This window comes from Clinocottus analis, unplaced genomic scaffold (genome assembly GCF_023055335.1).
Source record: "Clinocottus analis isolate CAN_PGR_092001 unplaced genomic scaffold, fCliAna1.0.p SCAF_9, whole genome shotgun sequence".
Lineage (NCBI taxonomy): Eukaryota > Metazoa > Chordata > Actinopteri > Perciformes > Cottidae > Clinocottus > Clinocottus analis.
Genome location: NW_027176251.1, coordinates 3,250,457 through 3,262,618, shown reverse-complemented (window position 1 = coordinate 3,262,618; position 12,162 = coordinate 3,250,457). Strand labels below are relative to the sequence as shown.

At 44.6% G+C, this 12,162-nt stretch overlaps 1 protein-coding gene across 4 annotated transcripts in view; it reads left to right on the top strand.

Annotated features, from left to right (window-relative positions):
* ptprub (protein tyrosine phosphatase receptor type Ub) overlaps positions 1 to 12,162 on the top strand; it is a 147,377-nt gene that overhangs the window by 102,297 nt on the left and 32,918 nt on the right. For all 4 annotated transcript variants that reach the window (XM_068569314.1, XM_068569312.1, XM_068569311.1 and 1 more), the window contains exons 8-12: positions 2,000 to 2,317; positions 3,771 to 3,880; positions 6,324 to 6,525; positions 8,035 to 8,137; positions 8,762 to 9,035. In XM_068569314.1, coding sequence (XP_068425415.1) covers positions 2,000 to 2,317; positions 3,771 to 3,880; positions 6,324 to 6,525; positions 8,035 to 8,137; positions 8,762 to 9,035 — 1,007 coding nt within the window. The remainder of the gene's footprint in view (positions 1 to 1,999; positions 2,318 to 3,770; positions 3,881 to 6,323; positions 6,526 to 8,034; positions 8,138 to 8,761; positions 9,036 to 12,162) is intronic.

The following is a 12,162-nucleotide window of genomic DNA, read 5'->3' as shown; positions in this document are numbered from 1 at the left end:
TCAATTTGGTTTTCCCCGGCTGACACCGTCAGTGCAGATACCTTCCACCGACGCGTGCGGTCCACGGCGACTCTGCCCCGTCCTGCTGCCGCCCCCCATCTTACAGTTTTAGGGGAGATAATAAAACCATAACCTGTCACATCTACTCTAACTTCCAATCTCCAAGGATCAACATGGCGCTCTGGGCTTTTTGGCCATGTCGGAGTGGCTGCAGTTTTCTCGCCACAGGGTGCCAGAGAATGGGCGCCCGTGGCATACACACAAATAGGACGAAGCAAAGAGAAGGGGCTGGCACAAATGTCCACTTTGAGAAAAGCCACAATGAGCACACTGTGGCCTCTTTTGGCGGCGCTTTCATCAACTCAACAGTTAAATGCCTCTCTTTATTTAGCTCTCAGACCGTGCAGACTATCAATTGCACCATTAAGACAATCCTCGCTCACACCGAACAATGGAACATTAACGTTTCTTGCCGGCTGCAGAGTACTACTTTGAGATTACTGTGTCCCACCCATTTATCTGTCGTCATAATAGTCTGGATGAGGTTCTGATCAATGCTCCGGTCATATTTCCGTCTAGTGTGAGATGCCAGTCAGCACATTAAAAGAGAAGGCCGGTGACGGCAGAAACCTTCAGTATAGATTGGAAGTGTCATACAATTTCTCTTGGAAAGAGTGTATCTACCATAGGCAGTAATAAGTGAGCAGCATCTGGGTGTAGGGATGATGGATCTTATATTACAGTAGCATGCAAAAGTATGTGTGTGTATGTGTGTGTTGTAAAACTAGATAGAAATAAATGGAAGTTGAAAATGGATATTAAAAAAAGATAGAGACGGGGCTTTACACAGCAAATGTGTGTGTATCTTTGTGTCTTTGCAAGCTACTTTCAAATCCATCTTCTTTGATAATTCTTGTTTTAGTGCATTAGCCCCTGCTAAGTGATGCATTAGCCGCCTTATTCATGTTCCTTGCACTAATCCGTGCTGCAGCGAGAATCCCACTGAGTGCGCGAGTCAGTACAGGAATGAAGACCTTGGCCAGTAACCTCAAACTCCAATGATCTCTCCCTGCTCCCCATATCTCTGCTGTCATTACCTGCCTCCCCGGCCCATTACTCAACACGGCCTTTGTAAAGAATAAAGCAATACAATACATTATGGAGCATATTGCTCGACCGAAAGGAGTCGACTGTGTTAATAATGGCCACTGATAAATGCCTCCATTGATACTGAGGATGTCCTTGGCTTAACTTGGCCTCTCGGCAGTTTTCGGACATCCTCCTGAACACTGGGTGGTCTGTGCTTCTGTGCATAGAGACTCTCTTTATCTTTCGGCTCGCCATTACATTTGATGAGGGGAGAGGGGGGATATCAAAGACAGAGCTGTTGTTCTTTTGGTCAAAGAAAAGTCAGGGTTAACCCGGCAGTGACCAGAATTAACTTGGTGCCCTTCTAAAAATACAACTGGCCGTCGCAATGACCCAGAAGTAAAAGTGACCAGCGGAAGTGAGTGTCCTTGTAAAGCGCTGGCATTTGTGTGTGTGTGTGTGTGTGTGTGTGTGTGTGTGTGGATTAAACCTCAGGGCAAAGAAGTAAAACTATTGGAGAGTCAATTTGCTCAGCGACATGGAGGCGGGGACTGGTGGGAGTGCGACAGCAACCCGCAGCCTGTCCAATTAATTAGCACAATTGGCACAAGTTCTTGCTTTGCCATGGGGGATGTGGGCGTGTTGCGCTGGCAGCAAACTGTCAACCTCCATGTTGTGGCGGGGCAATATCGCGCCATCTAGGAGGGAAAACAAGCGAAGAACTGCGAGGGTAGTCTCGGGATCAGTGACAGTGTTATATGATGGGCATGCCAGGAAATCACATGTTTCACATTTAAATGAAGTCACCTGTGGTATAATTTTCTAGAATCCAGTATTACGCCTTCAGAACTTCTCTGTTTATTGCTAAATGTTCTTTCTTTTTTCCCACTTCAATCTTCCTCCCACCCAGAGCCCATGCGTGCGCTGCGGGGCCTCGCAGCCACAGATATCCAGCCCAGGCAGTTGTCCCTGCAGTGGGAGAATCTGGCGTTCAACCTGACACGCTGCCACACCTACTCAGTGTCCCTCTGCTACCGCTACACCACGGCGGGAGGCGGCGGCGGCCACAACACCACTGTGCGCGAGTGCCTGGCAGTGGAACACAACGCTTCACGCTTCACACTGCGTGATCTGCCACCTTACCACGGCATCTATGTCCGTCTGTCACTGGCCAACCCCGAGGGAAAGAAAGAGGGCAGAGAGGTCACCTTTCAGACCGAGGAAGACAGTAAGTCTCTTGCGGAGGTTACAGAAAAGATAGCATGGATGCAGAGAGGAAAACAAAAAAAATGACACTTGTCAGAATTGATCTTTTAACATTAATATGCATTAAGTTACCAGAGTGTTAGGCACACAAATGCAGTCTAACAACATGCAATCAATCCAACTTTCATCAGGAGATATATAAAAAAAAAGATGTCTTTTCTCTAATGTAGCCTCTCTTCATTGATATTAATGGGGTTGACACAATAATAGGAACATCATCATTATAATGTCAGTACAGTTCAACAACACCACAGTCTGTATCCTGCAATGAGATTACTACTTTACTATCACATTAAAGGTTGTTTTTTGAGGTTTTATGATGTTGTTTAACCTAATTTAAGTGGGTACATGTGGGGAAAACATCGAAGTTTATAGATAAAACAGTTTTGTTTCATATGTGGTACATTTGCTACATATTTCCAAACATTAACAACAGCTACTATGCATATCCTTGAACACAATACAGAGGGTGACCATCTGACTGCGGCGGAATCAGCATGACGAAAGATCCATTTCATTTTTAGACGAAAATAACATAACAGAGAAAACATTATATCTGAGTCTCTGGCAACCCTGAGATAGGATTTTGTGCTTATTTCTTATCTCCTATTATTCTTTTGTGCCGCGGCACATCGTCTGCATGGCAGTTGAGGGAGAAATCAATTCTGCCGTGAACAAAAATCAAAACAAACAAGATTTTCAGAAAAAGATCCATACAGTACGGGGAAGGATGTAAAAAAAACATCAAGAGAAAATTAAAACGCAATAGAATTTAAAACTTTTTTTTTTTTTTTTAACAGAAGTGATTGGATATATATAGACACCCACGCACATACAGTACATGTCAATTCTGAACGCTTCTTCCAAAAGCCTTAATAAGCAACTCTCTCCTCCAGACTAACTCGATTCAAAGAATAACAGCTGACTCAGCTGTTTGGCTCTGGCTTCAGCCTCAGGCCTGAGTCTCATATAACAATCTTTCTCTGTGCAGCGCTCACACACACCAAGGGGACTGAGGCTGCAACCAAATGGCCCAAAAAAAACTGTTAAAAGAGGCTAATGTTGAATGTTCATGCATTGACTGTCCTCCTACTGCCATTCAGAAACAAGTGTGCCAGTGTCTGACACATTCATAGATATATTTCAACTGAAGACTGCTAGAAAATGATTGTATCCTTCTTAGAGTGTATTTTTGTCTTGTCTGTGTTGCGGTTACATAATAAATGCAGTTCTTAAATTAACTGTGTCCTTATCTGATGTTCTGCGCCTGCTGCTCTCTCGTCTGAGTGTCTCATGTGGTGCATTGTTCTGAGCTACTGTGACATTCACGTCTGTGATATTGACAGGGAAAAACCCACCGTGGGATCAGCGCTTCAATTTCCCCGACAAATGTTTGTTCTGTCAATTTCTTACAGTTCCCGGAGGCATAGCGCCAGAGTCGCTCACCTTTACCCCGCTGGATGACATGATCTTCCTGAAGTGGGAGGAGCCCGTCGAGCCCAACGGCCTTATTACCCAATATGAGGTGAGCTCAGAAATGTAAAGATTGCCAGCGTGGTTAGCTTAATTGTTAGTTTAGTTGACTTGCATGGACGAGCAAGGTTGAGATTTATGCTTCACTGTTTATTAAAACAGTATTTGTTTTACTTTTACGTCACTAAAGGAAATGCCTTAAGGATGAGAACTAATCACTAACGGCCATCTTGGCTAGCATTACTGGACTGTTAGGTTTCCTCTAATCCAATAACGTGCAGTACAGAGCAGCTAATGCGCTATGATATAAGTAGCATCCAGTACCGTGTCCTTGACGGTGGGTAAATACTTCACAATTATTACTTTTTTTCTTTTCTCTACGTAACCTGTTACGTCACACAATGTCACACAAAATGTCAGCTAATGCTAACCCTCTCCCTTGATCTGTAGGCAAGTTAGCCGGACATGCATTAGCTCTGGCTTTGCGCTTTCAGCTCGAGCAGATAAACACACTAGTACACATTTTAATCCATTTCTTCAACTTTTTCTCTTGTGTTTTTTTGGTTGTGGAACAGCTATAGCATTTAAAAATGTCTCGGAGTCTATTTTTTCTATTTGTTTTTCAAATACAATTTAGGGTTAGGGGGTTAAATTGTTATGCCATGATTGATGTAAAGTCCATTAAGTGCAGAGAAAAGTTCAAGTTTGACTTCATGTCAACTGTGCAAACATCAGCTGAGGAAGATGCGTGCTACCAAATTGACCTTGTGGTCAGATTGTTTGGTCAGCGAGTGTATTTTTAGTTTTCAGCAGCTATAGGTGCAGCATGTTGTTATGTCACTTTTAATACTCAGACTGCACACAGACAAAACGTCCAGTCGCATTTGTACTTTAAATCTCAAGCAACATTATGTAACGTTAGCATGCTCCTGTAACTGAAATCAGCCTTTTCCTTCGTTGGTATTGGTGTGCCCAGTGCTAAAGTACTTTCCTCTCTATTTGGTGAGCCATTGTCTTCAACTGCCACCACAATTGGCACAGTACAGACATGTTCTTCATCAGCGAACCACTCTACTCCACTTTGTATTCTTCCCCACCCAACCATTTAGCGCATGGTGCGCTTTGCCCATGTGTACGGGGAAAAAAAAAGCAGCAATATTCTGATTTGCTGTGCCTGACCTTGTGCTCTTGGTCAAGCCCCATCACTTAACACTGGTTTTGTGCCATTAAAACAGAGCCCTGTGTCAGGCCTTTTGCTTAGCCAGATAATGATTTAGGATTTCCTATGTATCCTCTGTCTGCAGTGAGCCATCAGTATCCTCAAGCCTTTTTTTCCCCCCTTGGCTTCAATTGCAATGCCACCTCAAGGATATTATTAAATAGGATCCGTGGTTTGACATTTGAAGTGGAGAATGCACAGGATCCGTGTGTGTGCTGAACTTTCTGAGCTAATGCAGAGCACTTGATACACAGCTGTAAAAGAAGCCTCTTCATTTCTCTCAGATTAAACCATTGACCACCGTCTGAGCCCATGGGCCGCCATGCTGTTCTGCTAGCCCTGCTCACTGCTCATCGCACTGTCAGACCTCTTTTATGTCTGCCTTTGTAGAGGAAGCACAGAGGTTTGTCTGTGTTTAGTCACTGGATGGCTCCTAATTCTATCTCCACACTAAGGAGGCATGAACAGTCATTAAGCTCTTCTATGATAATGAGCAAAGCCTTTGGTTTGGCTTGAGTGGCATCTTTAGTGTGTGTGTGTGTGTGTGTGTGCGCATATAACATGCATATGAGCAGTGATTGTGTGTTCATTCCTTGAATGAAGTGGATCCATCCCAGCCCTAATGTACTGTATATCCTAATATGTTCACCCTTGTCTGATTGCGGTAAGGTCACCTAATTTAGCTCTCCACTATTTCACAGAGTATAAGTGGAAATTCTCTTGAGAGTACTATGGAGGCAAGGAAAATCACCTCTTGAGGAAAAAATTCATAAAATGTCGCTTTTTAAAGGACACTTATGAACAGCAATTCTTGAGTTTTAATCAAAGAGTTAATTAAACTCATAAACACTTAGTGCTTTTGATTTAAACACTTGAATTCAGTTTTTTTACTGCGTGTTGCCGCGGTCCACGGCCTTTATAATGCATTACTTAGTCAATCATTTCCCACTCACTACTTTTGAAAAACGGCAGGTTGCTTGACTTTGACTAAACACTGCCAATGCCAATCAAGTCCCACAGTATTCCTCTAAAACCATAAAGGTACACGAGCAATTAGCACATTGATTTAGAGAAGCAAATTAATTTCTGAGTGAAGTGAATCGTATCAATCAGCCAGTCAAATGACTTTATATGACAGAGCTGTTTGAGGTAATGACCTCAGCAGATCAGTAGGAATTTATCACTCGAAATTGGGTGAGCAGCTGCAATAATGAGGCTGACTAAGGTGACTCTGCTTTTTCACCATCTTACCCTAACGCCATCTGGTTTTCAACAGATAAGTTACCAGAGCATTGAGTCGTCCGATCCAGGCATCAACGTCCCGGGGCCGAGAAGAACCGTGTCCAAGATGAAGAATGAGACCTACCACATGTTCTCCAACCTCCACCCGGGAACTACTTACCTCATCTCAGTTCGAGCGCGCACCGTGAAGGGCTTCGGGCAGACCGCCCTCACTGAAATCACCACTAACATCTCAGGTATTAGCCCCGCTCGCTGACTGAGCGCGTGTGTGCGCTCGAGGGCGTGTGAAAGCTGCCTTGAGATTGTAAAATAGAAATGGAAACGGGCCGCCTCTCTCCGTATCGCGCGTGTGCCGTCACCTTCTAGCACTGGTGCACCATGCAGGTGCACCGCCAGACTTATCCTATAATTAGGATCTGAGTTTTCTCTCTTTTGACCTTCACATCTTTCTTCTCTCGCAGAGGCAAAACTACTGCTCCCAGAGTGTAAGAGCTGTTTCCCATTGCCTCCCCAAACTCCTGACACACTGTCATCTCACAGTCCTCAAGACATAAATTAACTCGTAGGAAACAGAGAAATGCTACAGAGGGGTGGGGGGACTCTGCTGTGTGTTGCGTATAAAGAAAGATGCAGTACATTCCCGGGACCAGAGTGTCACTTCCGAGAGTCTCAGAGCTTATTACTGGTGATAGAAAACCAGCATTGGTGTTTCTATTTCCTCCTAATGATGCATTTGTGCTTGTTAAGGGATGGGATTACGCCCCTTAGGAACGCACAGCACAGCCTCTCCCACCCTTTCACGCTCGCACATTTATTCGCTCCTTCTGCCTCGTCTCCTTACAGAGGGGGTCCGGTTGGTTTAATTATAGATTTGGTGCACAATCACTGCTTACTGGCTGTGTGTCAGACAGCACGCCGGCACAAAGCCAGACCGCAGATAAAGTCCAAAAGTCGTTGCCGATCATCCTCAACCTCCTCCACTGGCCCACGGTGCAGAACATTCACTTACACTGAGTGTCTCTCAAATCTGCTCTGACAGCGAGCAAACACTGAACACCTTTCAACAGCTACTACTGTCAGCATCTTCAAGCAATACCCACCGCAGAGTATCCCACTACACACATTTCCTCATTCGCCCGTACACTTAAAGACGTGTGCACCACCGTGGCTGACACGCAACCATCCTTCAAACGGATGCTATCTGGCAGCAGGCATCAAACCCTCTTTTAGTTCGACAAACCTCAGCAGACCTTTAATGTCAACAAATGCACACTGAGTTTCCCTTTAATGCTTCACCTTAATTGATGTCAGCTCTTCTCTGCTGCGGCGTGAGCAAACCGCCTTTTTAATAAGATAATCATTGATTCCTCGTGAATAGTTTGCTCTCCTTCGTCTCACTAACTGACTACTGATATGAAAGAGAAATGGGCTGCCACATCTCCAGGGAGGAGCACGACTTTGGCCGTAACCTTTCAAGTGAGAAACTCTGTAAATTTAGCGTCACACACAGAAGGGATAATTGGTCTTGTATGCAAGACAACGAGAAGGGAAATTCAGCACTCAATATGATGACATGGGAGTAGAGTAGCACTGAGAGAGGGGTGGCTCTAATAGGTCTGTCAGTTTCACAAGATATTGATGGGCTGAACATGTTCACGAGGAAGCAGAGGCGATTGTTAAAAATGGATTAAGGTGGACTAAACGAACCACTGGATTAGCCAATATTTGCGTTTCTGTGTCCACAGCGCCAACGTTTGATTACGGAGACATGCCGTCCCCCCTGAGCGAGACTGAGAGCACCATTACTGTCCTGCTGCGCCCCGCCCAAGGCAGAGGGGCGCCTGTCAGGTGAGAGAATCATCTCAAACGCTCATATATTCAATCTTTGTTGAAGTAGTGGTTCTCAAACTTTTTCTGTCACGCCCCAATGTTGTTGGGCCCCACCGCTCCAACAACATGGGAACAAAATGGTCCAACTTTTTGAGACTCCTCCTTCCGTGCTTTTTTAATTAATAGATTAAAGAAAATTAAATCCCTTTCAAGTAAACCAGATCGCTCTATCTGACAAAAACTAATAACATGTGCAATCACTTTGTTGAAACAATGCAAATAAAGTTATATATGTGCAAAAAATAACTCATATTTGGCAAAAAATATTCCAAGGAAGTTGGTTGGATCCCTGTTTCCTCCCCATAGTTTCATGTTGAAGTGTCCTTGAGCAAGACACTGGCGCCCCACAGCTTCACAGCAGCACAAAGCTCCTTCATTACTAAGGATGATGGGTAAAATGCAGAGAATAATTCCCCCACTGGGATTAAAAAAGGATTCTTTGAAAAAAAAAATTTAAAAAATCCTCGCATCCCACCTGTAATACCTCCGCGCCCCACTAGAGGGTCGCGCCCCACAGTTTGAGAACCCCTGGTTTGCGCTAAACACATGTTACTTAAAGGCGCACATCCACTCTGTGTCCAGTACGTACCAGGTGGTGGTTGAAGAGGAGACCGTGAAGAAAGTAAAGCGAGAGTTGGGCCTTCAGGAGTGTTTCCCGTTGCCCATGTCCCACGGCGAGGCGCAGGCCCGCGGCACGCCGCACTACTACACCGCCGAGCTGCCACCCAGCAGCCTGCCAGAGGCCAGTCCCTTCACTGTGGGCGACAATCACACTTACAACGGCTACTGGAACAGCCCTCTGGACCCGCGAAAAAGCTACCTTGTCTACTTCCAGGCTATGAGCAACTTCAGAGGGGTGAGTGACTGCTAACTCCCACCAGCGGGGCAGCAGATACGGCAACGCTCTATATCAACTACAGTGTTCAGCATAATGAATGAGTGCCGTTAATGAGTATCTGTATTTACTGATGCTGCGGTTGTGTCTGGAGGACAATTGGCATTGTCGGGGCTCACAACCCCTTGAAAGAGTATTTGTGCCATGAATGGGGTTGTTGGATAAAACATATTGAGCTGGCGGTGTAACAGGGAATTACTTGCAATTACTTACAGCTAGCAAAGCTGTGATTAGCTGGGATTACTCAGTCAACAACGCACTTCACTTCCCTGTGCTTTTTATTTCCTGTGCTTTTTCGGCGTCGGTCCTATTCTGTTCTTCTTTTGTCCTTTTTGTTGTTGCCTCATGTCCTTCGTTCAATGGCCCTTTCACGAATGCCCTTATCTATTCATCTCTTTCTCTTCCTAATCAGTCGAGTATTTCTAGACCGAAGGAAACCCGGCTTAAAGCTTTTTTTACATGTCAGGGTTCGTGTTTAAATCACACGAAACTTTGTGAATGCTGGTGGCAGACCTTGTTAGCTGAGAAGCAGTGTGTTATTTTACACAGTTTTGTTGTTTTCATTTCCAATTCAACACTCTTGTGCACACAAAGCCCTCCGGTCGCCAGTCATACCCAGAGGACGCCACATTACCTTTCCAAATTCCATTACAGGAAGAATTGCTACCTGGGCGAGGCAATTACTTAAAGATAATTGGGCACAGGTGCAGATGATCAGCGGCAGACCGCTGCTGCTTTAATCTTCACAGCCCGAGCTGAGGGCTGTTGTCATAATGAAGCCCCGTGTGTTCATGTGGGAATAAACACATGCGAGCTGGGTTACTGGTCTGTGCGACCTTTTTCCAGCCTCGTCAGTGGTTAAAGTCCCATTGACCCCAGTAGGATCTTTCTTCCAACCCAGTGGAGAAATACACGGCGGTAGTGCAGTGTGAGCACTTCACACAACTGGGCTACTAAGCACGGGATTAGATCGGCGAGGCCTGGCTTTACCGGCGGATGGGATTAGGTTTTGTTTTGCCTGGCAGGAGGCCAGCATCCATGACCCACAATGAGTGGAAACGCAGTGCCAACTCACACGGCCAACACTGTCCCCGCTCCTTCAAACGCTGCCGCCGTTCGCCTGGAAATACAGTAACAGTCACAGTTGAAATCTGGCCGTCAGTGTCGGGTTGGGACTACGGCACTGGAACCATTTCCTCTTGGAGGAACAGCGACAGGGTGCCGGGAAGGAAGGAACTTCATTTTCACGGCTGCACAAAAATGTTTGTCGGGAAACGATCAAAGAAAGACGAAATGGAAAACATAATTGCAGATGCTGCTTTATTGTAGAGGCAGTGTATTTGTTTTGGGTGCAATTTGCTCTGTTTTAGGCACAATACGTGATTGTATTTTTTGTTTTTATCCACGAGGAATGTCAGCTAAAAAGCTTAGGATTGAGCTCAATTCACTCAGTTCAGCAGTGCTAGCGGGGCTGTTAGTTGCTGGGCGGATAACCAATCTACAGCAGGGCAATGAGGACATGTCAGCAATGCTGGGACAACATGAACATGACGCATGAAGAAGTGCTAATCACAGAACTCAAGATAACATAAAAGAGCATTACATAACAGCAATTAAACTAACAGAATTATACATTATGACACTGATGCCTTTTTTTTTGCCTAATAATTATATTTCCATAACAGATTTATGTAAAAGTGTTAATGAGAGAATCTATTAAAACCACAAAGCAGATGTTATGATTTGACTCTGAACTGGAATTTCCGAACATATTTTGCGCTATTTTGTGTCTTCCTTTTGTGTTTTGTCTTCTTGCTTATCCTCTGTGTGCAATTATGTATTTCAGGCCTTTTACATTTTAACACTCATTTTGTTGCAGAAATGTAGGCCAAAAAAGAGTTTTAGCATCCTAAATGAGATTTTTTTTTACGGGAGCATGAATGCATTTAGCATATTTATGTACTGTGGGGTATTTTTATAGTGGGATTTTATTCAGAAGATGGAAACATAATTACCTTATGCCCACTCTTTGTTGAAGATGGAGAAAACAAACCGGTACCTGCTCTTGAACTGAAAGGGTAGCTGGCATTAAAAGCCGTCACACATTTACTTGGATAAAACAATTGCAGATAAGGGTTTCTGCATCTGGACGTGGTGATAAAGTTTCCATTTAAATGATTTGCACCTTGAACCCCTTATCAAAATACATATTGTCAGCCTAAGTATGTGTGGTCTGTTTAAGTGTCTAGGTGTTGTTTTTTCTTCTGGAATTTGTTTGTGTGAAATAACAATGCCTCTAATCCACTACAACTGACAGCAGTGGGACTGGTTTGAACAGTATATGGGGCCCATAATATTTGGCATTTACCCATGCTAATTATCTCGAGAGGGGCTGTCAAGCCTCTCTAATTGCTTTGATGGATTCATCTAAAGAAGTACTTGAAATACTGTGGACACACACACACACGCGCGCGGTAGCTTCGCAGGTCACAGCGCCGTCGTCGTTCGTAACATCGGCGCTTGCGTCTCCCGATTTCGCACGCACGAGCGCACACATTGTTAAAAAAAACAACCTTGAGTGTGCCGTAGAGCCCCCGCGTTTGCATGTTGGCGTTTGAGTTTTTGTATTTAGAGCTGCCAGGAACCGCCAGCCCCTCTGGCGTGACCGCCGCAGCACGGACTGACGTGTGATGTGTGTCCCACAATATGGAGCCGGCCGATCGACTCCTCGGCCGAGCCGGCGCGCAACAATTCAAACGTTCATGTGGCAGACATTTGCGTCTATCTATCAGATGGACGCAGTGGAATATAAGTCAGAATGTGTGTCTTAATTTGCCGACGCTGAAAAGGAATGAATGTAAGGTTTCCGATGCCTTCTCTGTATGGAAGGCAGGCTCAGATGAATCAGCATTTTGTGCATGGATAATGCTTTTAAGGCTTAAAAAGTCAGTCACATATAGTAAAAATGCAATACAAAGCAATTTGTTTCATGTTTGTCATTCAAATGATCAGGTAAACAGGAACGATTGAGATTAATTTTTAATTGAGAGTTCAGTTTTCAGACATTTTACTTCAGCTTGATCAGCTG